This window comes from Citrus sinensis, chromosome 7 (assembly GCF_022201045.2).
Source record: "Citrus sinensis cultivar Valencia sweet orange chromosome 7, DVS_A1.0, whole genome shotgun sequence".
NCBI classification, from domain to species: Eukaryota; Viridiplantae; Streptophyta; class Magnoliopsida; order Sapindales; family Rutaceae; genus Citrus; species Citrus sinensis.
The window spans coordinates 1,681,015-1,705,656 of NC_068562.1; the positions used below are offsets into that span (position 1 = coordinate 1,681,015).

General features: G+C 33.3%; 3 protein-coding genes across 3 annotated transcripts; 1 reads left to right on the plus strand and 2 right to left on the minus strand.

Moving 5' to 3' along the window:
* Positions 1 to 954: 954 nt before the first annotated feature.
* On the minus strand, positions 955 to 1,782 carry LOC127903732 (uncharacterized). Its single transcript, XM_052444394.1, has one exon. It carries the CDS (start codon positions 1,780 to 1,782, stop codon positions 955 to 957), a length of 828 nt encoding a protein of 275 aa, XP_052300354.1.
* Positions 1,783 to 6,326: 4,544 nt separating this feature from the next.
* On the minus strand, positions 6,327 to 8,502 carry LOC102629219 (cytochrome P450 84A1). Its single transcript, XM_006466830.3, has 2 exons — positions 7,463 to 8,502; positions 6,327 to 7,252 (listed from the first exon to the last, which is right to left on the minus strand). The coding sequence occupies exons 1-2, from the start codon at positions 8,384 to 8,386 to the stop codon at positions 6,632 to 6,634; spliced, it is 1,545 nt and encodes a 514-aa protein (XP_006466893.1). The 5' UTR covers positions 8,387 to 8,502; the 3' UTR covers positions 6,327 to 6,631.
* Positions 8,503 to 22,200: 13,698 nt separating this feature from the next.
* On the plus strand, positions 22,201 to 22,839 carry LOC107178857 (putative glycine-rich cell wall structural protein 1). The gene has a single exon (XM_015534500.3). It carries the CDS (start codon positions 22,201 to 22,203, stop codon positions 22,837 to 22,839), a length of 639 nt encoding a protein of 212 aa, XP_015389986.3.
* The last annotated feature ends 1,803 nt before the right edge of the window (positions 22,840 to 24,642 follow it).

The window sequence follows — 24,642 nt, forward strand, 5'->3', positions numbered from 1 at the left end:
TAAGATTTGCATTTTAACTGTGGTGATGTATTCCATTGTAATTCGAATAAACTCCTGAGGCAACCCAACATCTTTAAGAGTATCATGAATAAAATCCCATCGAAGCTTGTCATAAGCCTTCTCAAGATCTACTTTGATAGTCATCTACCCAACTTTACCTTTTTTATTTTTCATTGTGTGGATGATTTTTTGCGCCATGACAATATTTTCTGTGATATGCCTTCCGGGGACGAAACTAGTTTGAGTTGGACTAATCAAGTCAGGTAAAATCTCATTTAGCCTGTTTGCCAAAATTTTTGAGACTGTTTTGTACAGAACTGAACAAAGGCTGATAGGACGGAACAATTTCATGTTGGTGGGGTTGTTGGCTTTTGGGATAAGGACAATAAGAGTCCTGTTCAGTTCTAGGGGAAGGGGATTGCCTTTAAAAATATTACTCACAATATCGCAAACTGAAGCACCAACCACTTTCCATTGTGTCTGATAGAAGAGAGCATGGAGTCCATCAATTCCTGGAGCCTTTAATGGTTTCATTCCGAAAATAGTAGCTTTTATTTCCTCTCTCTGAACAGCTCTGCAGATATCAGCTATTCTATCTTCGTCAATCTTTGGAAAGGCATTTGCAATGGAGTAAAATCAGACCTCTTCATTTTCACAGTTGAAAAGTCTAGAGAAAAAAATCAATGGCGTGAGTTTAAATTTCTTCCTTGTCATAAATCCACTTGCCCTCACTATTTTGAATAGCATCCACTCAATTCCTTCTTCTTCTAGCAATTGTTTTACTATGGAAATAGGCCGTGTTTCTATCCCTGCAAGCAATCCATTCACGCCTTGACTTTTGGTACCATAATAATTCCTCTTGGGATAAAATATTTTTAAGTTCCGTCTCCAATTTGGATTCTAGTTTAAAAAGCCCTTTTGAATCAAAGCACTCCAGGGCTCTCAGAATGCCATTCACTCTTGCAAGAATTCTCCTTTTTCTTTTAAAAATATTCCCAAAATTATCCTATTCCACTTACTGACTTTATCCACAAAATCATGAGTAGCTTGAAAATACCCCTTAGAATCTCTCCATTCTTTAGCAACGAGAGAAATAAAATAATGGTCCATTAGCCATGCTGCTAAAAAACGAAATGGTTTTACACCATTCCTCTTATTCAAATTTGACTTGAATCTGACAAGAATTGGACGGTGATCAGAGTGAATTTTTGGGAGATGTAAGACCGAAGCTTCTGTGAACAAACTATTCCAATGATCATTACAAATGACCCGATCAAGTCTTTTAAACAATGTTCCTCTAAACCAAGTGAAGCAAGGCCCTTTAAAATGCAAATCTATAAGGCGATTGTCATGAAACCAGTTATTGAAAGATCTACAAATACCACTGCTTTTTGGTGAGCCACCTTTTTTCTCTGAAGCATGAAGAATTGAGTTGAAATCGTCACCCAACATCCAAGGTCCCTTTATCGATTTAGCTATTGACTCTAGCTCGTTCCAAAATTTCCTTCGAAGGCTGGGATTGCGGCTGGCATATATTGCAGTGACCCACGACCAATTACCAGAAAAGTTTGTAACTTTAAAATGAATGTATTGTTTGTGGTTAACGACAAACTCCATTGTGAAATCTCTATTCCATAATATCCAAATACCCCCAGCAAAGCCCTCAGCCTCCACTCTATGTGAGAATTCAAAGCCATTTCCTTTAATAAAATAATCAGCTTTAGCCCCACTGACTTTAGGCTCCAAAATAGCAACAATATCAGGTTTGTAAATCTTGCTCATGGTTCAAATTTGATAAATGAAGCAACCGCAAAATGTCTTCCTAATTCCACGGGTGGGTAATTTTTAAAAACCTCCCTTGAGGTTTGAGCTTATTGCAAGTAGATGGCGAGAATCTGTTTATTTGTAAAAAACTCCCTACCGTCAGTTAATTTTAATATTGACCGTTAGTTGACTGTGCAAAGACAATATTACCCTTAACAATAGTTTGTAGACTGACATAACTAAAAAAAAAAACTAAAATTGTTGGCGCGAAAAGCACAAACCCTATTTTTTGACAATTTTATCCTTGTCAATTCCAAAAATTTATAATATCATAGGTAAAGATTATAACTATTTCATTTTTAAGTTTTTAATTTTATCTTTCTTGTAGGAACTTTAAGGAAATATCAATAATTTAAAGATGATTTTTCAAGTTTTTAATTTTATCTTTTTTGTAGGAACTTTAAGAAAATATCAATAATTTAAATAGGGTAAAATAGCCAACAATTTTGGTTTTTTTTTTAGTTTTTTCCGTTTACAAACTATTGTTAAGGGTAATATTATCTTTGCACAGTCAACTAACGGTCAATGTTAAAATTAACTGACGATAGGGATTTTTTTACAAATAAACCAATTCTCGCCATCTACTTGCAACAAGCCCAAACCTCAGGGGAGGTTTTTAAAAATTACCCTTCCATGGGTAGACGGGAATGAGTAAGAGACTAATCGTCTCAAGTCATAACCATCACCAAGGAGGACAGGTCTATTCCAGTTCGTGCATCAACCGTTTTATGTGAGAATATGAATTATTATTACCCATTAACTCAGGGCCTTTTTTTGTTTGAGGCAGATTTGAGATTGGTAAGGTTTAGGGCTAGAACTAAGAGTTCTATATTTACTTCTCAAGTCGTTTGGGTGAGCTAATGGCCGCTTGTAAGCGTGTGGGGCAAATTGGAACAAAGTCAAGTATCATTATGACCAGACTCAGAGGATTTGGTCCCTAGGATAGAGCCTCACCCTCGGCGTCAGCTGTTCTGTCAGCTTCACTGCATCGCAAATTTGATTGTAGGCAGGTGTCTCAGCTCGCCCCATCCAACAAAAACCGGTTGTTTCTTGTTGACACATTGGCGCTGGTATTTGAATCGCTGCCTTTTAATTTGCTGGTCATTAGAAATGTATAAATGATATCAGAGGCCATATTGTTTGAACTTTGTAGGTTAGAAAATTGGAGGCAGAAGGTGTGCCCTCAAAGCAAGCAGAGAGTGAGCTGCTTTGTTTGTTCCTTCCGTGGCTTTAATTCATGTCTTAAATGTTGACTTCTATTGATTTCGTCAACTCTCTAAATGGCCAGCTCTCTGCTTTTGTTGTTTAGAGTGAAGTGATTCACGAATCCAATTTGTCAAAGTTCAAAGTTCTTAGGTATTTGCTGTCTTGTCTATTCAGTTTATATCACGTGTACAGTTCGGATTTGGTTTTCTTAATTCAATCTTCTTCTTCTTTTTCCGCCCCACCAAAAAATAAAAGAGTTTAAACGATTCTTCAAGACAGTCTCACTTAGCAACTCAAAATGAAACTGCTGGTGGAATATTTGGCATGATTTTGTTTGCTGCCCATATGAACACTACCTGAAAACTACTTTAAAATATTTCAGCCTTACTCCCCATTATATCAGATTAGTTTTCCCCATTATATTGAAAGAGGGTAAGGAAAGTAAAATACATCAATTATTTGCTTTCCGGCTTTCCAAATATGCCAAATCCTCGGTGATGAGATGTAACACGAAAATTGAAAGCCACGGTCCACTATGTCACTTCACGTATGATAGTTTTCAAATTAGCTTCACTGTCGGTGAAAGTTATTCAACTAGTGCAGCTGGCAGCTACTTTGGTGCCCCTAAAACTGCGTAGAGACCATGCTTTGTTGTATTTTAGCTTCGGATCGTGTGTGTGGTCGAAATCAGTCGCGGCTCTTGTCGAACTTAGCAGTTAGCAGTTGCCTCAATAAATACATGATAATTGAACCAACACCTACTAGCTAGGTGAGAGACCGATATTGACGGCTGAAGCAGCGATGGTGTCTCTTGGCATTTGCCTTGCATTTCTCACTTCTACCCTCTTGCTATTATAGTGTTACACGAACTGCAGCTAGGGATGGCAATGGGCACCGCCCGCAGCGGGTTTTAACAATTACCAAACCCGTAATGGTATCCAACAGATTTTTTGTGGGTTTCCGTATTTAAAATAAAAAATATTTAATATATAAATTTATAATAATAACCTCAAATTCCATATAACATATTCAATTTTATATTTAAATAATGTAAATGAAAAATTAAAATTTCAACATCAATCCAACATAAATTCTCAAATTTAAGTATAAATTACACAATTCCATTTAAAAAACACAAACTAGTAACTAAAAATAATAATTACATTTCATATTATCATTTAAAACAAGCTCCGAGAGAAAATATTCATTTCATTCACCACCATAAGCACCCATCCAACACAATGCCTATAATAATAATTAAGATTAATATTTTCAAATACTAATTCGAAGGGAAATGCCTTTAATTTTCTTCAGGTTATGACTTTAGAATGGGAGATGGGCCACATGCACACATACACAACTTTGAACCTTTGGCTATTTGGTAATTTGAATAATGACATTATTTTCTTTATACATTTTTAGATTAAAATTAAATTAAAAATATTTAGAAAAAAATATTATGGGTTTGGTGGATATCCATGTGGGTATCCACTGGATATAAAGTTAATATCAAACCCACCCGCATACATGTGCAGATTTTAGTTTATAATACTAAACCTACCCGCAATGAGTAAAATTACCCTCAGCGGGCGGGTTTTGGCGGGTGAGTTTAGACGAATTTGCGGGTACAATTGCCATTCTTAGTCTGCAGCGTGCTGTATTGATTGGAAATTAATCTTACGTAGGTTTAGGTACTTTATTCACTTACCCTCAGGTTTAGACAAACACAGGTTTACAAATTATTTAAAAATATATCAGTCTTGCAGCCATTTTCTTTTCAACTCTCAATGACGCAAGTAAACACACATTACCGAAGAAGTGAATAGTGATGGGTCTCTACCCTTTCTCTCATTAAGTGCCAAGTACCCCACGTCCACAAGTGTTGTTCTTTTAAAGATGAAGGCCGCAGCTCGTAATTCCTTTTACTGCCCTTCTATCTGTGGCTATATTTTAGTTTCCGGCTGCGCATGCGGTGCACGTTCTTTCCAGTTTCAATTATCTATCCACTACTTCCTTTTTTTTTTGGCCTTTTTTGTTAAATGGCCACCACACACTTGGCCCAAATTCTTAATCTTGCCATTCGACCAGTATCCATCCGACAATAAGGCAGCAGAATACTATTAAGTATTAATTGATTTGGACTTGATAGATATGGGTCAGGGTTAGTGGGTTACTACTGACTCTTCTTTGCCAGAAAGATTGCAAATCACAAGAGTGGTACGGTAATGTTTTGTGGCCTGAGATCTTCTAGCACAAGTCGGTCAAGATATGCCCTACTTGTTTATGCAATTAAAAGTGTATAAATTTTTACGTGGATGTCTAAATACATATTTCATAAAAAATTACTATTATACCATATAAAATAATAATTAATTGACTAAAGATATGATTAAAACAAAGAAAAGTTATCATAAATAATAATAAAATTCAAATTTTAATGTTTCTTTCAATATCGCAAGGTCTGTTTGACATACTGTATTATATTGTATTAACTACATTGCAATATTACGATTAGTGTAGTATAAATTATGTTATAAATAGCAATATTTTTATTTTGATACACTAAATTAATAATTTAATGTATTAATCAAAATAAACATTTCTCGCTCTAGTAGCCTTTTGCTACCTCCGACCGCCCCTTATTGTCGTACTTCAGTATTTTTTTTAACTATATTTTCGTACAGTACAATTTTGTCGTTGGACTACACAATGGTTGAGTGTTACTAACAAATAGATTTTCATTGGTTGTGAATCTACAGTCAAAATTTTGGTTCCTGAAAGGTTTGAGTGTGAATTTTCAATGAATGGGAGTTTCGTTGCCGATAATAATTGTACAATTGTGTTGCTCTAATAGCAAGAATTTTAACGGTACCAAATCTAATTCAAAAGATATTAAAAAAAAACACAAAAGCCTTGAAGGGACGTCAATCTGTCGCTTGCATGATAAACTTGATTTTATTCCACTTCCCATTATATAATTGGATATGAATATTATAAATATCAACGTGATTCTAAGTGTAACATCGATATTAGTTTTTTTTTTTTGGGGGGGGGGGGGGGGACCCCAAGTCTCTTGAAAATTCTGAAACAATAGCATTCGCGCAATGCCTAAGCTAGTTAGCGACGTCTACAACATTATTTGACCATGTGGTTCTAATAACATAAGCAAAACAAGAGAACAAATATTTGAAAAGAAAAAAGAAGATGTGTTTACATTTTCCAAAGGAAAAAAAAAAAAAAAGTACTTACTCTACCACATGCAATAAGTTTCATATTTTCTTCGTTGATCCGAATAATAATTTCTTTAACATGTAAAACATTATTATTTGAGTATCATTGAGAAAGTACAAAAAAGAAAATTGAAAAAAGAAACAATAATAGATAATACAAGAAGACAAGCTCCACATAAATCAAATTGTAAGGGATTTGTAAAACCACAGTCATTGTCTTGGTCTCTCTCCCGATATTTATTTGCCCTTTTTTCTTCCCCCAAAGATTTTAAAAACAAAAAGGGCGTGCAATAACAATTCAGCTGTCCCCTCCTATGTATTGTTACGTAAATAAAATCTTTCATGCAATTCAGCTCACTCTTGGTTTTGGTTCAAAGAGGACAGATGAGGCGTTTACTGGGGACGGCAATGAGTCGACTCGCTCTCGGCGCAGTGAGTCCAAACACATCACTCATGTCAAGCTCACTAGGTTTCATTCCATCAGGCAAATCCCACTTGAAACAGTGAAGCAAATGAACCACAGCCAATTCAAGCGCATATAACCCGAGTTGCATACCCGGACAAGACCTCCGACCCGATCCGAACGGTATAAACTCGAAATTATTTCCTTTAAAATCAGGCACGCCTTCTTTCAAGAACCTCGATGGCCTAAACGTATCAGGATCTTCCCAAGCAGTTGGATCCCTACCGATAGCCCACGCGTTGATCATAACACGCGATTTCGCCGGCATGTAATAGCCACCAACCTCGGCCTCCTCGGCGGTCTCGTGAAGAAGCAGAGGGATTGGTGGGTGAAGTCTTAAGGTTTCTTTAAGTGTGCATTTTAGATACGTCAACTTATCAAAGTCAGATTCTTCGACTCGGCGGTCGAGGCCAACCACGTCGGCCAGCTCTTGTTGCACTCGTTTTAGATCTTCAGGGCTCCTCATCAGCTCCGTCAATGCCCACTCTATCGCCGACGCCACAGTTTCCGTCCCACCAAACATCACATCCTGCACTTAGATAAATAGCACGCACGTGCCATGCGTAAATTTAATTATTTTACAATAACATACCAAAACCAATAAAATTAATTATGCCATATAGGTGTACCCCTAGCTAAGTCGAATTGCTTCTTCTCATTCGTCTAGCAAAGTAAAACCTTAATTTCAGATATTAACATATATTGTTGTATAAGTAAGTAAACAAATATATTCCCCTACCATGATAATAGCTTTGATGTTATCTCTAGTGAGCTTGATGGAATTGTTTAGATCCTCTGATTCGTTTACTTTAGCTTCATCACTATAAAAGGCGAGTAAATCATCGACCATGTCTGAGTCGGCATCATCAGAGCCTCCGGTACTTTTGTCCCTCTTACGTATGTGATCGTCGATGATGTTGTCAATGAACCTGTCAAGCGCCTGACGAGCCTTGGGGAGTCTGTTGTACAGGCCTTGCGGGTCAATCCAGTTAAGCCAAGGAATGAAGTCAGCAATGTTAAAAGCCCCAAAAAGCTTCGAAAATTCTTGCAAGATACGAATAAACTCATCCTGGCCCTCGTTGGAACTCAACCCAAAAGCTGCGCGATAAGTTATATTACTTGTTAATGTAAATATCAACTCCCCAACGTTCACTGCTTTGCCTGTGTTGGCAGCTGCAGATTTAACAAGAGTTTCAACCTCGTCCCTCACCGACTCCCATGACTCGGCCCTTTTACGGCTGAACAGTTTCATCACACACAGCTTACGCATCTGTCGCCAAAACGGGCCGTAGTTAGCAAAAGCCATATCGGCTCTATCATAGGTGAGGTAGCTGATGGCTATAGTGGCCGGTCGGTTAGAGAAAATATTATCTTGCACTTGCAAAACCTGACGAGCCATCTCAGGATTTGAAACAGCCACCATGTGCACGAACCCCATGCGGAGATGACACAAACCGCCATATTTTTTACCGAGTTTTGCAAGTCCACGATGTGTTAGCTGATCCATCATATGCATGTTGCCGATAATTGGTAACCCTCTTGGCCCTGGGGGATAAGGTAACCTCCGGCGAAGACGAGCGATAACGCCAAGCAAGAACAGTAAAGGAATTATGAAGAAAACGGCCGTCGGTAAAGGTTGCAAAGCTTGAATAAGAGAATCCATGCTTTCGAGTTTGACAATATTGTGGGAAAAAAATTATGAATTTCTTAATTTGTTCTGCAACTACGAATGTTGCTAGGTTGTGGACGATTTTATGGGGTATTATATAATAAATTTTTGTGGGCAACAGATGTGCCACAAGTTGGATTCTGTTTCATTTATTTATTTATTTATTTTGTCACGCTAAATTAATCTTTTTCTTCTTCTTATTTTTCCTATATGGTGGTACAGTCCACTTTGTAGTTGTAGACAGTGAACGGCTATTTAATTAATTTACACGTTGAAATTGAGATCGTCTTATTAAAGAATAAGCAATAAGGACCGAACGACAGATTTTTCAGATTTTCACATACTATTCACTGAAATTTCGGAGAAAAGTTTATTGCTTGTCGAATTGTCACTCGAGTAGCGTATAACTTCAAAAGCTAAACATTTTATGTACTGATAGTTTCAGTTCCCAAGTCTCACATAGAACAATACCTTCGGGCATTGGAAAGTTATTTTTAATAAAATGAGTCAAAAAATTTTATCGCTAAAAGAGGGTTTTTGTTATGTTACATAATCATGTAAGATACATGATTGTTCTGCAGTCGTTGGATGAAAATTCAACGATTGTGAAAATAATATTATTTTATTATCTTATATTTCCACAATCATTGAATTTTCATCAAATGGTTGTAGAAAAATTATGTATCTTACATGATTATGTAAGCTAACAATCTCCTAATAACAAGATATTATTAATTATTTAATTTATAAATAATGATGATATTTATACTGAAAAGAGTACAAAAATTAGAAGAAATTAAAAAATTAATCTTTCAATGAAATTTATTTTATCCTGTACTAAAATATTTTTGTCATGTGTGTTATTTTTTTTATACTGATTTTTGTGCACTTATCGCCTTATTTGTGGGCAATTTAATATATGATATTGATTGTGAATTGAGCCACACTGTCCACACAGGTCGACTATTTGTGGAGTAGCGTTCATATCTGCACAAAATATTTTATTTGTTATTTGCTGGGGAAGATCGTGTTATGTGCGTACAACCGTTGCAATATGACAGGAGCAAAAAAACACTTTCGGCAAAGGGGCTTGGGAAAAGTTTTGAGAAACTATATGGTATCGGTAAATAATTAATTAAGTTTAAATATTAGGGGGTTTTGGTACATATTTAATAATACTATCATTTTAAGAAATATTTGAAGCAAGATACTCAACTGACATGTCATAAGGTTATCTATCATCAATATGTGACATCTAAAATTAAGACCATATTTATAGTAATAAAAAGACGCATCATTTGAAAGAATTTCAAAAAACTATTTTCAACATCCATAATTCAAAATATCTTTATATTTCTTGTAGAAGCAGCGGTAAGCCACCTACTTCTCCCAAGGTACTATTGCACTTAATTACTTTAAAATTAATCCTAGATTTGATTTGGTTTGGTTTAAGTGAATGACTATTCGGTAGGAGACATGCGTTAATCAGTTAATGCGACTCTTACTTATTATTATCATATTAGAAGATGTCAAATCTTGTGAGAACGAACATAAAAAGATTGTTTTATCATAACTGAAAGGTAAAATATTTAATTACAGATTTTTTTATTGTTCTAAATCACTTTCAGTGATTAGACATTAGAATCATTGACAATTTCATCTTACCATTACTTTTACAATTAATGTTCTATAGGCTCTAAGTCATCTTAATGTTAATGACATTAATTTTGCAATAATAATGATCAATTTATTTTTATGTACTTAATATCTAAGATAAAGGTTAGATTGCGTGTTTTAGCATCAGTATAACGTCATTACTAATTTGATGACTTTTTCAACTCTATAATTTCAAGTGATGTTGATATTCGGCCACTTGATTTTTATATCCCATTCACCGTCTGATCCGACCAAATACTAAGCGTTTTCAGTACCTCACTTTAAGTGTGAAAAACTTGAGTTGTAATAGACCACCGCAAAGCCAGAAGCTGCCACGTCATTAAAGTAGTAATGACGTTATAGTGATGTATTATCTCGGAGTCTACATCAATAAATTGGTGATGTGTCGACTGTGAAAAACTTGAGTTCTAATGCACCAACGCAAGTCAGAAGCTGCCACTTCATCTTCCAAGCAGGAGCAGGCCAATCAGATTTTTTTTGAAAATGAAAACAAGTCCACCACATAATCAAGTACAAATAATAGACGACAAAAGATTCAATTGGCAGTGGTCAAAAATCTGCAACTAAAATATCATACGCTTTCAACTAAAAATACGTAAAATATTTATCCTGGACATGGAGTCTTTGTACATAACTTTCGCCTTTTGTGCATGATTGCGTCTTTGAACAAACAAAAGCTTTGATTATTTCGGAGAATTACTTATTCATATAACTAAAATTAATCCACGAAAGCACGGTCGTGTGTGTGTGTGTGTGTGTGTTCAGAAGATGCAGAAAAATTACCCTACAGCCCGTAAGTTACCGTAAAGAGAGATTTTTGTCCAAGAATAAAAGTTATGGGTAATTAAAGGTTGAAAGTTCTTTTTTTTTTTTTCCGCTAATTGATGATAAAAACAACATGTACGTTTCCCAAGTAGAACTGAAAAAAAAAACAAAAAAACAAAACAGGGTAAACGAATGAGAATATGAGATTGAGATGACAATAATGTCACGGAAACTGCAATTACGAAGGTTATGAATATTGGTAATGAATATTATTATACATGGATACAGGGAACTTGCTGTTCAAATATAATCTTTCATGGCAAATAAATGCCAGAAAACCACAAGTTCAACAACCAGTCTATCAAATGCCGCCATATCCTACCTAACCCGAACTACCGGGTCAAGCAAGGAAATTATAACATTTCTATGATTAATAGTAATTATAAGAGCCATCCTCTATTGAAAATGACTTGTTAGATGAACCATAGTTCTAGATAAGTTCATCATTTAACCATGAAGTTATTAAATTTGCAAATTATATCCTTGTCTATGTATAAAATTGGAGTCCTTTTTTTTATGTTACGTTCAAATAATGTAATGATGTCGTGAACACATTGAAATGATTTATCTTGGATCACACATATAGGTCTTAGATTAAGAAAGCGACATATTTCAAATGCTTATTGGATCAAATTATTTATAAGTGTTGTTACATTTTGATAGCTAAAATATGTTGCCAGGGTAAGGATTGTGACAAGAGAAACACAAAAGTAGCAAAATAACAATTATGTCAAGTAAAATACAAAAAAAAAAAGACGGAACCCAAATTTATCACATGAAAGATTATTGGGAATAAATATATGCTATACTTTTGATAACTATATCTAACCTTCTTTTTTTTTAAGATTCACAAGTTAGTTCCTCTTATAACATGTTTTTACTACTTTAATTCCTGATAGATTTTAATACTCTGTTTCATCTCTGGTGTTAAAAAAAAACAACTTAAAAAAATACACTATTGAAAGATAAATGTCATATTTTTACTTAAAAATACACTATTAAAATATGTACCATAGATTAAAAATTTTTCCATCAAATGGGAGATAACAACCTAAGTGAGATCTAATAATGAAAATAATGGCTTCAAGTGAAACTACGCTAAGGGCTAGTTTGGTAATGCTATAACTTTTAAAATAATTGTTGTTATATGTCATGTATAAATAATTAGCTGTGAAGAGAATTAATTAAACATTTTATAAATTTTATTTTTAAAAGTTTTGTGAGATTTAAAAGTAGTCGTGTGTGTTTGGTAAATTTTACTGTTAAACTATTATAAAAGTGTAAATAACTAAATAGACATAATGTTAAACAAAATTTATTTACATATTTATAAACATGTATAAAATATTTTTAATTGTGTATATATAATAACTAATAATTAAAATAAATATTTTATATTATTATTTTTTTAATTTTGTTATCTCAATATAATTGGTAATAATAACAATCTCTTTAAAGTTAATGATTTTATTTTCTAATTAATAAGGATAATTTTGGATTTTCATATAATATATATGAGGATACATATGAAATTTATTGACTATAAAAATAATTCTCAAAATCAGATTTTGAAAAGCTACTATTTCCCTACTTTTCAAAATGCATGGTAGGATATGGTGATTTTAGGGAAAGTAATTTTTTTAAAAAATTTACTAAACATTAAATTTAGTCTTTAATTTTTTAAAATTACTCTTAAATCTCCCAATAAAAACAATCCTAAAAAAGACAAAAAAAAAAAAAAACTTGCACAAACAATCCTATCAAATAGGACAAAATCCACCCCAAAAAAAGATCTACCATAAAAAAACACAAATAAAAAAGAGAGAAAACAATCGCAAAAAGGAAATCATTTTATTATTAGTATTTAGTAATACGTGCGAGAGAGTAGACGAAAGTTTTGACAAGTAGGGATTTGTTTGAGAAAAAGACAGTCTCTCCTTTGATCTCACCAACCATGTACATGTAGGTAATATATACACACCTCTTTCTTGATTGTCCTCCAACCGACATGCATTATTCGCCTTAGATGGTTCACTTACCCTTTTTGATTTGAATATTCAAATTGGGAATTAATTCTCACCCAAGTGGTAATTTCCTGAATAACAGGCCGCATTGACTCTAGAAACAAAAAATAAAACAACTTTTACCTAATACATGTGTGCCGTAATATTTGAATATTACTTTACTTAAATTAAACAGTTCCTAAATATGTCACTCTAACATTATTTTTATTCAATCAACATGAGAGGCAAGTAGTTAAACTAAAAGCCCTTTTAATGTGTTACGATGATCTCATACTGACTGAGTCAATAATAATGATCACTTTTACAGGTTATTTACAATAACACTTGAACATCTCAATATTTGAATCTTAACTTTAGTCTCAACTAATGTAGTATTCATCCATTGAATGATAAATATATAATTTTATAAATTATAAAATTTATCCTTATGATAAATGAGTGAAATTCGAATATTAAATCCCCTAATTAAAATTATTTAATCCAACTCAAATAAATTGAAACTTTATTTAATCCAACTTGAATAAACTGAAACATTAATTACCTGTTAGATAATACTATTAAACTTACGAGTACTTTGTCATGCTGTTGCTATATTGCTATATATAACAAATTAATGGTTTTTTTTTTAACTCACAATAAAGGATAACAAGGCAAATAATTAATCCAATTCCTTTGTCTTGTTTTGTTAATGATGAGTTCATTAGTAAAAAGAAATAAGTAAGATTCACCGATCACCATAGACAGGGAAAATAAATGAAAACAAATGGTTGAGCGTGAGCCGCTGAAATGGCCTACGCAGTATTGATTTATTTTTTTATTTTTTGGTTTATTATGAAATTATGCAAGATCGACTTTAATTCTATGATTCATCAAACATTAAATGGCCCTTTCTCTTGTCAGTTGAAATTAGAGATGTATTATCTCAGAGTCTCCATCAATAGATCGTCTGACCTTTTTTTTTTCCACCTCTTTCTTCTTTTGTTTTAGGATATAAAACTTCTGGATTTTCCTTTGATATTGGTCAACAATGACACTATTATTAGTTGAAGGGCATGCTGAATTTGTATCCCAATCTGTGGAAATATTTTAGCTACACTACAGTCAGGGGCGGCTCAACCAATTTTAGAACCTTATGCGAATTGTTTCAATAAGACTTTTTTTTTTTAAAAAAAAAAATTATTAATAATAATTCATTTATTTAAAATCAATTTTCCTAACTTTATGAGATGCAAAATTATTGATCAAATTTTTATATTCTAATTTAGCTAGTATATTTTCCTTAATATATAACATAGCTAACCCATTTAATCTTTCTTGTGACATTGTTGATCTTAAATAAGTTTTTATCAATTTTAATTTTAAAAAACTTTTTTCTGCCAAAGCAATTGTTACTGGTATCATTAATAATATTATATAAGCAACATATGCATTTGAAAAAGAATAAATTTTTTTCAAATAATTAAGTACATCAAGTGGGGTATTTTTTTCACTTTGAAAAACTTCTTTTAAAATTCTTAACTCTGAAAACAAATCTAAACCATCTATATCAGAAAGCGTATCATGTTTCAAAGCATTTTCAAGATTCACGCAATAAATTTTTAAGACACCATCGCTTAACAATTGTAATGGATAATAATAAGTTAACAATTATTTGGCTTTTATAGAGTTTTAAATGAAATAATGTTAATTAGAGATTATATAGGAATAAATAGGATAAAAAATGTTAATCCTAATGTTAACAAGAAATTTTGTAGGAATTTGATTATTTATTTATGGAAAACTTATTATAAAATAATAATAATATAAAAATTAAAAATTTAATAGCTATAATTTTAGAAAAAAATTTGCGGCCTTTTTATGTTATAGGGCTCTAGGCAACTGTCTAAGTTGCGTAGCGGAAGAACCGCTATTGACTACAGTTATAGATTAGCTTTACACATTCTGAAATTGATTTCAAATTATGTGAAACTGATCCAGAGAATGGTGTGATAATTAATATAATTTATTCACAATTATAGTTTATAAATTATTTGGAATTTTGAATTTTTGTATCTAAAACTGAGTGGCAACCTTGCTGGCTGCTGCTTAATTGGGGAAAATCCGAGTGTTGATATATATACTTATTATTAAATCATTACATTGTACATAAAACAACAAAAGGTTAAAAGTCATTTCCATTACAGAGATAAAGGATATTAGCATAACCATAAATAATAATAAAAAGAAATTATTGGTTTAATTAGTAAAGGCTCAGATTGTGGCAATAAATTATTAGATTGGTCCAACATAATTTGCTTTCCTCAGCAGTACCTCAACTTTAGATTTGGTTTTAGTTAAACAGCTAGCAATACGCTATGCGTCGATTAATTAAGCATGTGATTGCACATGAAATTCAATTAACCCAAGCAACCCGTTTCAGTGACTTTTTCAAATTTGTCTTAAAAATTACAGCGTAGTCGTAACCGTGGGGTCCTTGAAAGGAAGATGTCCGATTCTGCCCAAATGCATAACAAAACAATAACATTATTTAAAATTTGAACATGATGCACCAATTCTCAAACTTGATGTCTTTCTTCAGAGACAGATATTTATTCTTTATGGTATAACTTAAATATCTATAGAGTATATACTAAGATGTGGTGTAGGTGCGGTTTAATTTCAGAGAGACTGGCATTTTTCTGTTGCGTATAAGCGTTAGCTTTATGTTTATCTTACTCATAAGGCCGGAGCGGGCGGCCTTGTGTTATGGCATACGGGCTACGGCTAAGGGATTTGGCTCCGTCTAGAAAAGAATAAACCGTAGAAGATGAGAGTTTTGACTTTTGATTTAAACCATGGAAATTTAACATACTCTTTTTTTAATTTTTTTTTAATCCCTTTAACGTATATATTTTATATTATGACCTCCTCAAGTCTATAGTTTCTTCGCTCTAGCCTCAATTAAACCAAAATCTCTACGGGTAATACTTTTTACAACAATCACATATATCATTTTGGAAAGAGGAATGATGATTGAAGTATGAATCAGTATCTAGCTAAGTCCAACATTTGATCTTTGTACATTCTTGCACTTTACGTTACCATTCTGAGTGATATATAATTAATCAAAACGATAGAATCTAGAATCTATTAAAGTTTTATTTGGTACCTTTATATGGATCATGAAAACAGACAGGGCACCATATAAAAAGTTTTAAGATACTCTTTCAGGTTGACTAGTACAACCAACTTGTGGAGCCATTGGAGATAAAAAGAGATCAACCATAGACAAAAGAGCGGAAAATGAAAGATTAAGCTAGCCTGGTCCCCTGATCCAACATTTGCTTAAACTCACAAGTATCTTATTCGTTAATACATATTTGATGAGGAAGAAAAGTTTTACTTTTGTTTAATGTTTTGCCGAGACGTACGTTGCTTTTTGGGCCCCCCCCCCCCCCCCCCTTTTTTTTTCTTTTTCCTCCCTCCCTTAGTAACCTAGATAAAATTCTAACTTAAGAGGCATGTTCCAAGAAAGGCGGAAAAAAAATAACGACTCTCCCACTTCAAATTTTAATTATATATGCATGGGTGCAGAGGGAATCCAATTTCTATAACGTGGGTTTCTCTCCTTTACTAAACCCGTACGTAAATCATTCACATCTATAATATATAAAGTTTCCTTTTTGGTAACCAAAATAGGTTTCCTATTTTAAACTTTCATATGCAACATCGAGTCCTATTTTTATGGATTTCTAACTATAATGCAGCTTATATATCACTTTTGCTTGATCTAATGGGCTATCTTTTGGGTCCCATTTTGCATAATTTATAATCCAGAAAAACAAAAATGCGATAAGACATTAACATCGCTAATGTCTTCATCATCATACCATAGTACTAAGTAATCTTAATATATATCTTCAATGAGATATTATTTCACAGTTGTTGATCTTATCGGTATCAACTAAGACAGGGACGTAGGCCAATTAGATCTAATTCATCAGCGGGTTAATTAGCCTGGCCGGCGAAAAGAAGGCCAAAAAGTTAACTAAAACTTTTGGACAAGTAATTGATGAATAATAATAATACTTTCACAATCATGAAGAAGCAAGCTTATCAATAATTTTGCATTTTGGCCCCTCATGGCCTTACTTCATGTGTAGTCACACTGACCTCATGAACTTGGAAATATAAAATAGTCCTAAAAGTTTATCGGGGCTAATGCAGAATATATCCATCTTCCCATATGGGATGTCAAAATGTATAAAGCTGTCATCATGATTGCTAGAATCATTTACTCGTGCTGGCCCCAATACTCGATCCAAATGAACTCTTTTTCAATAATGGAAGTGTTGACTGGCACAATGGTGGGAACATGTCACATTTCGGATAAGTTTTTCATCGGATTTTATTTATTTATTTTGCTGGATCGAGCATTTTGCGTATTTAACTAATTAATTAATTAATTAATTAACTAATTATACTAGGCGCACTTTTGATTGCAAACAACTTCAAGGAGTAAATCCTCATCAATTGAAGACATCAAAAGTCATTTATAATCCAAATAAAGTTGAAGATACAATGGTCTAAACTGTTTGGCACATTTTTTTTTTTTTGAACTTTTCCAAGTCCAAAATTTCGGCGTTTGAGACTATACATGTTGATGATGCAACAACACGGTTGTTGGGCACATAAAACTATAAATATAAAACTTTGGCCAGAGGGAAAAATACAGGAGACCTAAGTTGAATTTTAGGAAATATATATATATACAATTGAAAAAAGGCCATTATCGGACAATCAATGGTTTAGTATGGTCAAGGTCTCACTATAAATTTGCATCGATAATTTTCTTGCTCTGCTTATTGTTTGACTCTTGTGCTCCATTATTAATTGTAATATCTTCTGCACTTACAATCTTGAAGCCACTCCTGTTTGAAACAAAGTGGTAAGACTAGAGCTGGCAAAATTTGACACGACTCGATTACCTGACACGAATACGACATAAATAAATAGATATGGGTCGTCAAATTTAACACGATTATTAAATGGGTCGGGTCCGGGTCAACACGATTTTTTTTCGTGTCGGGTTTGGGTTAAAATTCTTGACCTATTTACCCGATCAATGACCCGATTATATTTTTTATTTTAAAATAATTTACATATTCTTATGATTAAAACTCAAATATTAGAGATGATTTTCTTTTTTTTATTCTTTAAAAGGGTGAATATAAACACAATGTTTTATTTATAAAATTTTACATACATTTAGAGCTTCAATAGTATAAATGTGTAAAAATTGATAGACATGTATATTTTATAATATTCATATATAATATTATATATATATATATATATATATATATATATATATATAAATTAAAACCTCAATAGTGCACATGTGTAATAAATTGGTAGATATGTATATTTTATATATCGATAAATTATGTATGTATGTATGTATGTATTTATTTATGTACATACGTATGTATGATAGTGTGTAAATATTTGATGTAACTTTTGTTCAATATATAGATATTAAACGGGTTATTGGGTAACCCGATTATTTTTCCGTGTCGGGTTTGGGTCTCAATATTTTGACACGATTGTTAAATGGGTCGGGTTTGGGTCGACCTAAATTTGACACGACACGAAGCTGATACGACACGAACACGACCCGATGACCCGTTTTGCCAGGTAAGACCAAGTGAAACCAGAAACAGACAGAGAAGAGCTCTTGAGAGTTGTGTCATTGTTTGATAGTCAAAACGTGGACAGCTTTTATGTTTGATTCTGTTCTGATGACTCCGGGGTTCAGAATGTAAACTCAAAGCATACTCGTTGACTTGAGGAGCTTCACATGCGCATACCTTTATGCTCAAAGCCGCCGTAAAAGTACCAACAAAGTGTTGGCTCCACTGACAATAGAGTTCATTTAAGTGGCTTGATTGAATTTGTTCTCCAGTTTGAGTAGCAGAAAAGTCGCCTTTGTTGGGAGAATCTGTGCCTCCCGGTTCGAGCGGGAACTTCTAATTTGGGTTGTGGTACGGGCTTAAAAGTATCTCACACAGTTAGGGCCCTCCCCAGGATACCTCGTGGTTAAGACAAAAAAAAAAAGCCGCCCTAAAAGTAAATAAAAATTTTCTCTAACTTTATTACCTAAAATTCTAAGTAATCCAACTAAGAATTTTTCTTCCGAATGGGATGGTCATTTTTTCAAATTTTAACATAATTACTTTGTTAGGTTGTTAGATTGTGTCATTATAACATTATATATATATATATTCTCAAGTGAGAATGTTCTTATTTTTTAGAATATAGATTCAAATTTTTATAATGTTATAAAAGTTTTTACAATATTATAAAATTCAAATCCATATTTTAAAAATATGAATGTTTACACTAAATATGACACACTCTCTCTCTATCTATATATAAAAAAAATTGACAATAAATATTTTACATTTACACTTCTACTTATCTCTACCTTTCAATATCATTAGTTCAAATTGCAACACATAAGTATAACGGGATGTTAGAGCAAACCTGACGCAAGATTAGATTCAACTAAACAGCCCTTTAACCAAGTACTAAAACAAACAAACAATCAAGATCGAATAAAAAAAAAAAAGATAATACACAGCAACTTGATCTTTTGCAGAGAATGCACAGAAGAGAACAAAGCTCAAGCTACTAATTTTGATTAGCAAGACTAGAGCTTCACGTTTTACTCTATTAGAGAAAAGAACCCAGATCAATAAACCTGATTACGAGCTTTACAACAAGATGTTATGCACTCTCTCGCTCTCCAATTACATCGGGTTACAAGTCCATGAATCTTACTTGTTTCACAGCTTTCTCTTACATGAGTTGGTCAACAGAAGTCAACCCAGTTGCTTAAGAAACTCCTAACTAACAGGCGCGTGAATGGAGTTCACAACGACTTCCACTGATTACGCCGCCAAAAACTTAACCAGCTCAAACCCCATCCAAATAAATCAGAATTTGAAGTTTGAATAAAGAGATACTTCAACACATGATGGTACTCCCATTTTTATTCAAATTATGTCACTACTTAAAACATTAGATAATACATACTTGAAGACTGAGCAAAATCGATGTCTATTAATCTAAATCATGCAAAAATAGTCATTAATGTCATTCACAGTGTTCGTGTAACTAGAAGAAAAAAAATGGTTATTCCTAACCTATTGATATACGTCACAGTATCTTTAACATTCTCAAAGTAGCTTTAGAAATCCAGTTTATTTTGTGCAATTTAGATAATTTTGATGTCAATTTTAGACAAAGATTTAGTGTTGAATTCAGTTTTTATTGAATATTAAATCAAGAGTTGTTTGGCAATATAAATAAATAAATAAATCATGACCATTGATTAAGTGCTTAACAAAGACTCCATTCAATACTAAATTTTAATCCGTAAATTTTAGTAGTAGCTTTAAAGTTTGAAGTTTTCGACAAGTTTACTCTCAAAAAAGTGAATAAATAAAAAGCCTTCAACGAGTTTGGATTCAACGCCAGAGGAGACCAATTGCAGCTCTCGATCGTGTGTTAGCCCAAAACTTCATTTCAGCGTAAGAAGTAATCCACGGCCCGTGTCTGCGTATACACGATTTAAAGCCCAGTAGTTTTAACAGGGGATGGCGGACAAGTAGTTGATTTAATAGTCCAGTTGCTTAACATTAACATCAACAGAAATTACTAATTAGCTCATTATAGTCGCCTGACTGGACTTTGAATTCGCTTGTTTATATTAATGTACGTGTTTGTCAATTTAAAAAAAAATTATTATTTCTCATTAATTATCCGTAAAGGACTTAATATCTAAAAACCAAGTAATGAGATAATTGTTTGTTTTCAGTGGTACACATTTATGTGTTGGAAGTAGTTGTTCCCAACTGTGGCCAAGTATTTCATTACGAATCATGAAATTGGGCGACAGAGAGATGGTGCTAGGTATTGGCATGAGCAATAACTTGAAGAAAAGGGAAATACGGCACATGGAGAAATCATGATGAGTATAGATAATTAGTAGATGTTGCTGGTCCCCTAACCTTTATCTGGAATGAAGTGCACTACTTTAAACAATATAATAAGTTATTACAAAATCCACAACAATATTTAATAGTGGCATTTGTTATCCTAGCTCAGCCTAATTATATTTGAATTGTCTACACTCCCACTATGATCGTCTATCACATGGCTGCCAACTGCCTTCCTGCACTCACCAATTCTCATTCGTCAAGCAAAAGCCAAACTTCACATGGGATCAATTCAATACACATATATAGATTTAGATTGATGCATTCTCTAAATGCGAGAAATTTTGGAATACCTCTTGTGTATTACAATCAATTGATGCATGTATGACATGTATAATTAAATTTAATATAATTACTACTTGCGTGATGGGTTTTCAAAATAAATACACACATGTTATAGTATCATTTATTTATTGTATGACTGACATGATACTTCTAATGTATTCTAAAATCTCTCAATGCGAGAAATTCATTTGCACAAAAATATGTACATTGACCCACCCCCATCCTAAAGTCCAATTAATTAATTTTGATTTTTTTGAAGATATATGTTTAATTAGATTAAGTATTATCAGGAATTTTTAACACCAAAATCAGGCCAAATAGTACATAGTGGACTTTTAGCGAGGCGTAGATTTTCCATTACTGTTTTATTTGACTGTACATAATAAGCAGAAACATGTGTACTTCCTGTCCCTAATTCCGTGACTCTATATATGTGTGTGTGTAATCATCATCTGAATACTTATTTATGTATGTAAAGTAAGTTCATGGTGTCTATATACCAATCTCATTACGTTTTTATATATATATATATATATATATAATGGCGGCGAACACATGATAGAGAGAAGAAATTAAATTAAAGGTGTTTACATTATGTGAACTGATACAAGAAAGTGGGAATTAATCTAAACAGATATTAAGGGGTGCATGGTGACTGAAGCTGTAGAGGGATGGTGAATGCATGCGCCTAGTGTGCCTTTCAAGTATGCTTTAGTCACTGAAACTGGGGGTGGGGACAAATTGCGCTGCAAGGCATGCAGCCTTTTGAAAGAGGGTTTAATTTGCTTCGAGTAATCGAGTTGGTCGTTGTGCTTGTAGGGACTGGGGACATTCTGTGGCTTGCAATTAACGGCTATTGGATCGTTAGATGTACAAATGCAATGCGATCGAAGAGTATAAAAGCAAACGTTTTTTTGCAAGTCTTTGCATTCTCAGTCAGGCAAATTCATTTACAATGGAGACTGCAAGAGGATTTGGAGCTTTCCTTCTTCTTCTTGCTGCGGTATTGAGCTCATATTTGGTTTGCGGGCTTCACAGCTTCGAGGAAAGTGAGAATGCAGTTAAGTTCAATGCTAGTTCCAATTCTAAGCTGTCACTTGAAGGCAACAATGTGGTTGAGGATAACCAATTAGATCGAAGAAACACATTAGACTCATCTAAAGGCGGGAGTCATATGAACAATGGTGGTGGGGGAGCAGGAGGAGGAGGAGGGGGTGGTGGCGGTGGCGGTGCTGGTAATGGAGGAGGAAATGGCGGTGGTGGTGGAAAAGGAAAGCATAAACCACACAAAAGAAAAGGAGGAAAAGGAAATGGAGGAGGCAGAGGCAGTGGTAGTGGTGGAGGAGGAGGAGGAGGTGGAGGAAACAGTGGTAAAGGACACGGGTGGGGTGGAGGAAGTGGTGGAGGCGGCGGAGGGGGAGGTGGTGGTAAAGGAGGAGGGGGTGGCGGTGGCGGAGGAGGTAATGGTGGTGGTGGTGGGGGAGGAGGAGGAGGAGGTCATGGCGGAGGTTGGGGCTGGGGTGGAGGTGGCAATGGTAATTGCTGGCTTTGGGGATGTGGTGGTGGTGGCCATAGAAAATCGGCTAGAGGGTGAGTCGCTCCTCCTCACAACTAAACACGAACACATTGGGGACGGCCATCCCATGCAATGAACATTGTGTGGGTGCATGGGAGAGAATATGAGATTTGAGAACCCATACCGTTATTTTGCCTTTGCTTTGTCGCTATATTTGGTTTGCTCACTCTATTCAACAACCTTGATGTCTTACATTACCCGAAATAAATTTTTAAATTGTTAATTAACGTCAAACTGGTGATTGGGAGTGTCTTTTCTTTTGTACTGGACGTCAACGATATGTACATTTTTGTTGTGTGAAAGTGAAACTATAGACGCGTTTGTGGTGGCAGCGCAGCGCAGCTGCCCCAAACGCGCTATATATAATAAAATTTTATATCTTTGCTTATTACTTCGGTAGTGTTTTAATTTGGAGAATATGCTGGTTGGCTTTTTTCCTTCAATTTTTGTATGAAATGAATCGTCTTCAAGTGTCAATTTCTTTTCCAAATTGCATCCATCAATTGCAGTTGTTACATTGGGCGATTACTAAGTTGTACGTAAATAGTTAAGGAAGGCAGGGTTAAGCAATTTTGGTTTGTATGTTTTCCTTTTTTTTTTTTTTTTCCTTTGCATTAAAAATCTTGGTTATCCTATAAAAGATATGATTAAAAATCAAAAGCACTATTTCTAATTTCACAAATACACAATTCCTCATTAATTTACTAAATTTACTTTTTTGTTTACACGATAAGGTAGTCAATTGAGAGCACTGAGAGTGATTATCTCCTAATCTCAATAGTTTTGTATTAATTTATTGATATCTTTGTTGCATCTATATATTTTACTTTCTTAATGTACCCTAAGATATGAAGCGTTGATGAGTCCCAAAAAAAAAAAAAAACTTTTGAAGCACTAAAAAATTTATTAATTTAAAGAATATTAATATATTGATAAATTAATAATTTATTGATATACAAAGATAATATCACATTCATGATATGAATTTTTATAAAGTATGATAGTATAATAATTAAACCATAATGAATCTTTCAAGCATATGATACGATTCTTATTTGATCTTGATTGAACAATTAGTTTCTTCAAAAACCTTTGGCTAGATTGCAAGACTGAATCATGATTATATGATAACTCATTAGAGAAGAGTTTTGGATCAATATATTAAGTCGATCTCTCTCTTATTTCTCTTTACATGACATACAGAATACAACAATAGTTTCTCACCTAAAAAGCATAAAGAAAGCAACACTAACCAATAAAATATATAAAGTGTTATACCAATACAACAAAAAAAAAACCTCAATATATCATTTGTATTTAGTTTCAAATTGGTTAATTATTGTTTTATTATCGTGGATCCTATAGAAAAAAAATCAGAATTTTCTTTTATTCTCTAATAAATTTATTGAATTACTAATTTACCACGTTAGTCCTAAGTTGGGATGGATATAAACTATTATTAGTTAATGTTATCAAATTTATTAAATATTAATTTATGAAAGTTCTACTGTATATATGGTTCTTTACTAGGAATTGAAATACAAGATAAAGAAAATAAGAAGTGAGTTGTTATAGATATATATTTTTTTTTTTGGCAAGGGAAAGAGAAGATGATTAGAGTTGAAAGTTGAAAAAAGAAAATGAGGCTGAGAAGAGATAAAGGGTTATTCTCTCCTAACTCTTTATTTAAATTAAAGAGTTATTGTAAACAATATCCAATATTCATTTCTTAATCCATAATCAATTTGAACCGTGTTTACATTTATTTTTAATTTGAGACCAATATAAAATATATCCGTTTACCCATATTGATGATTTTAA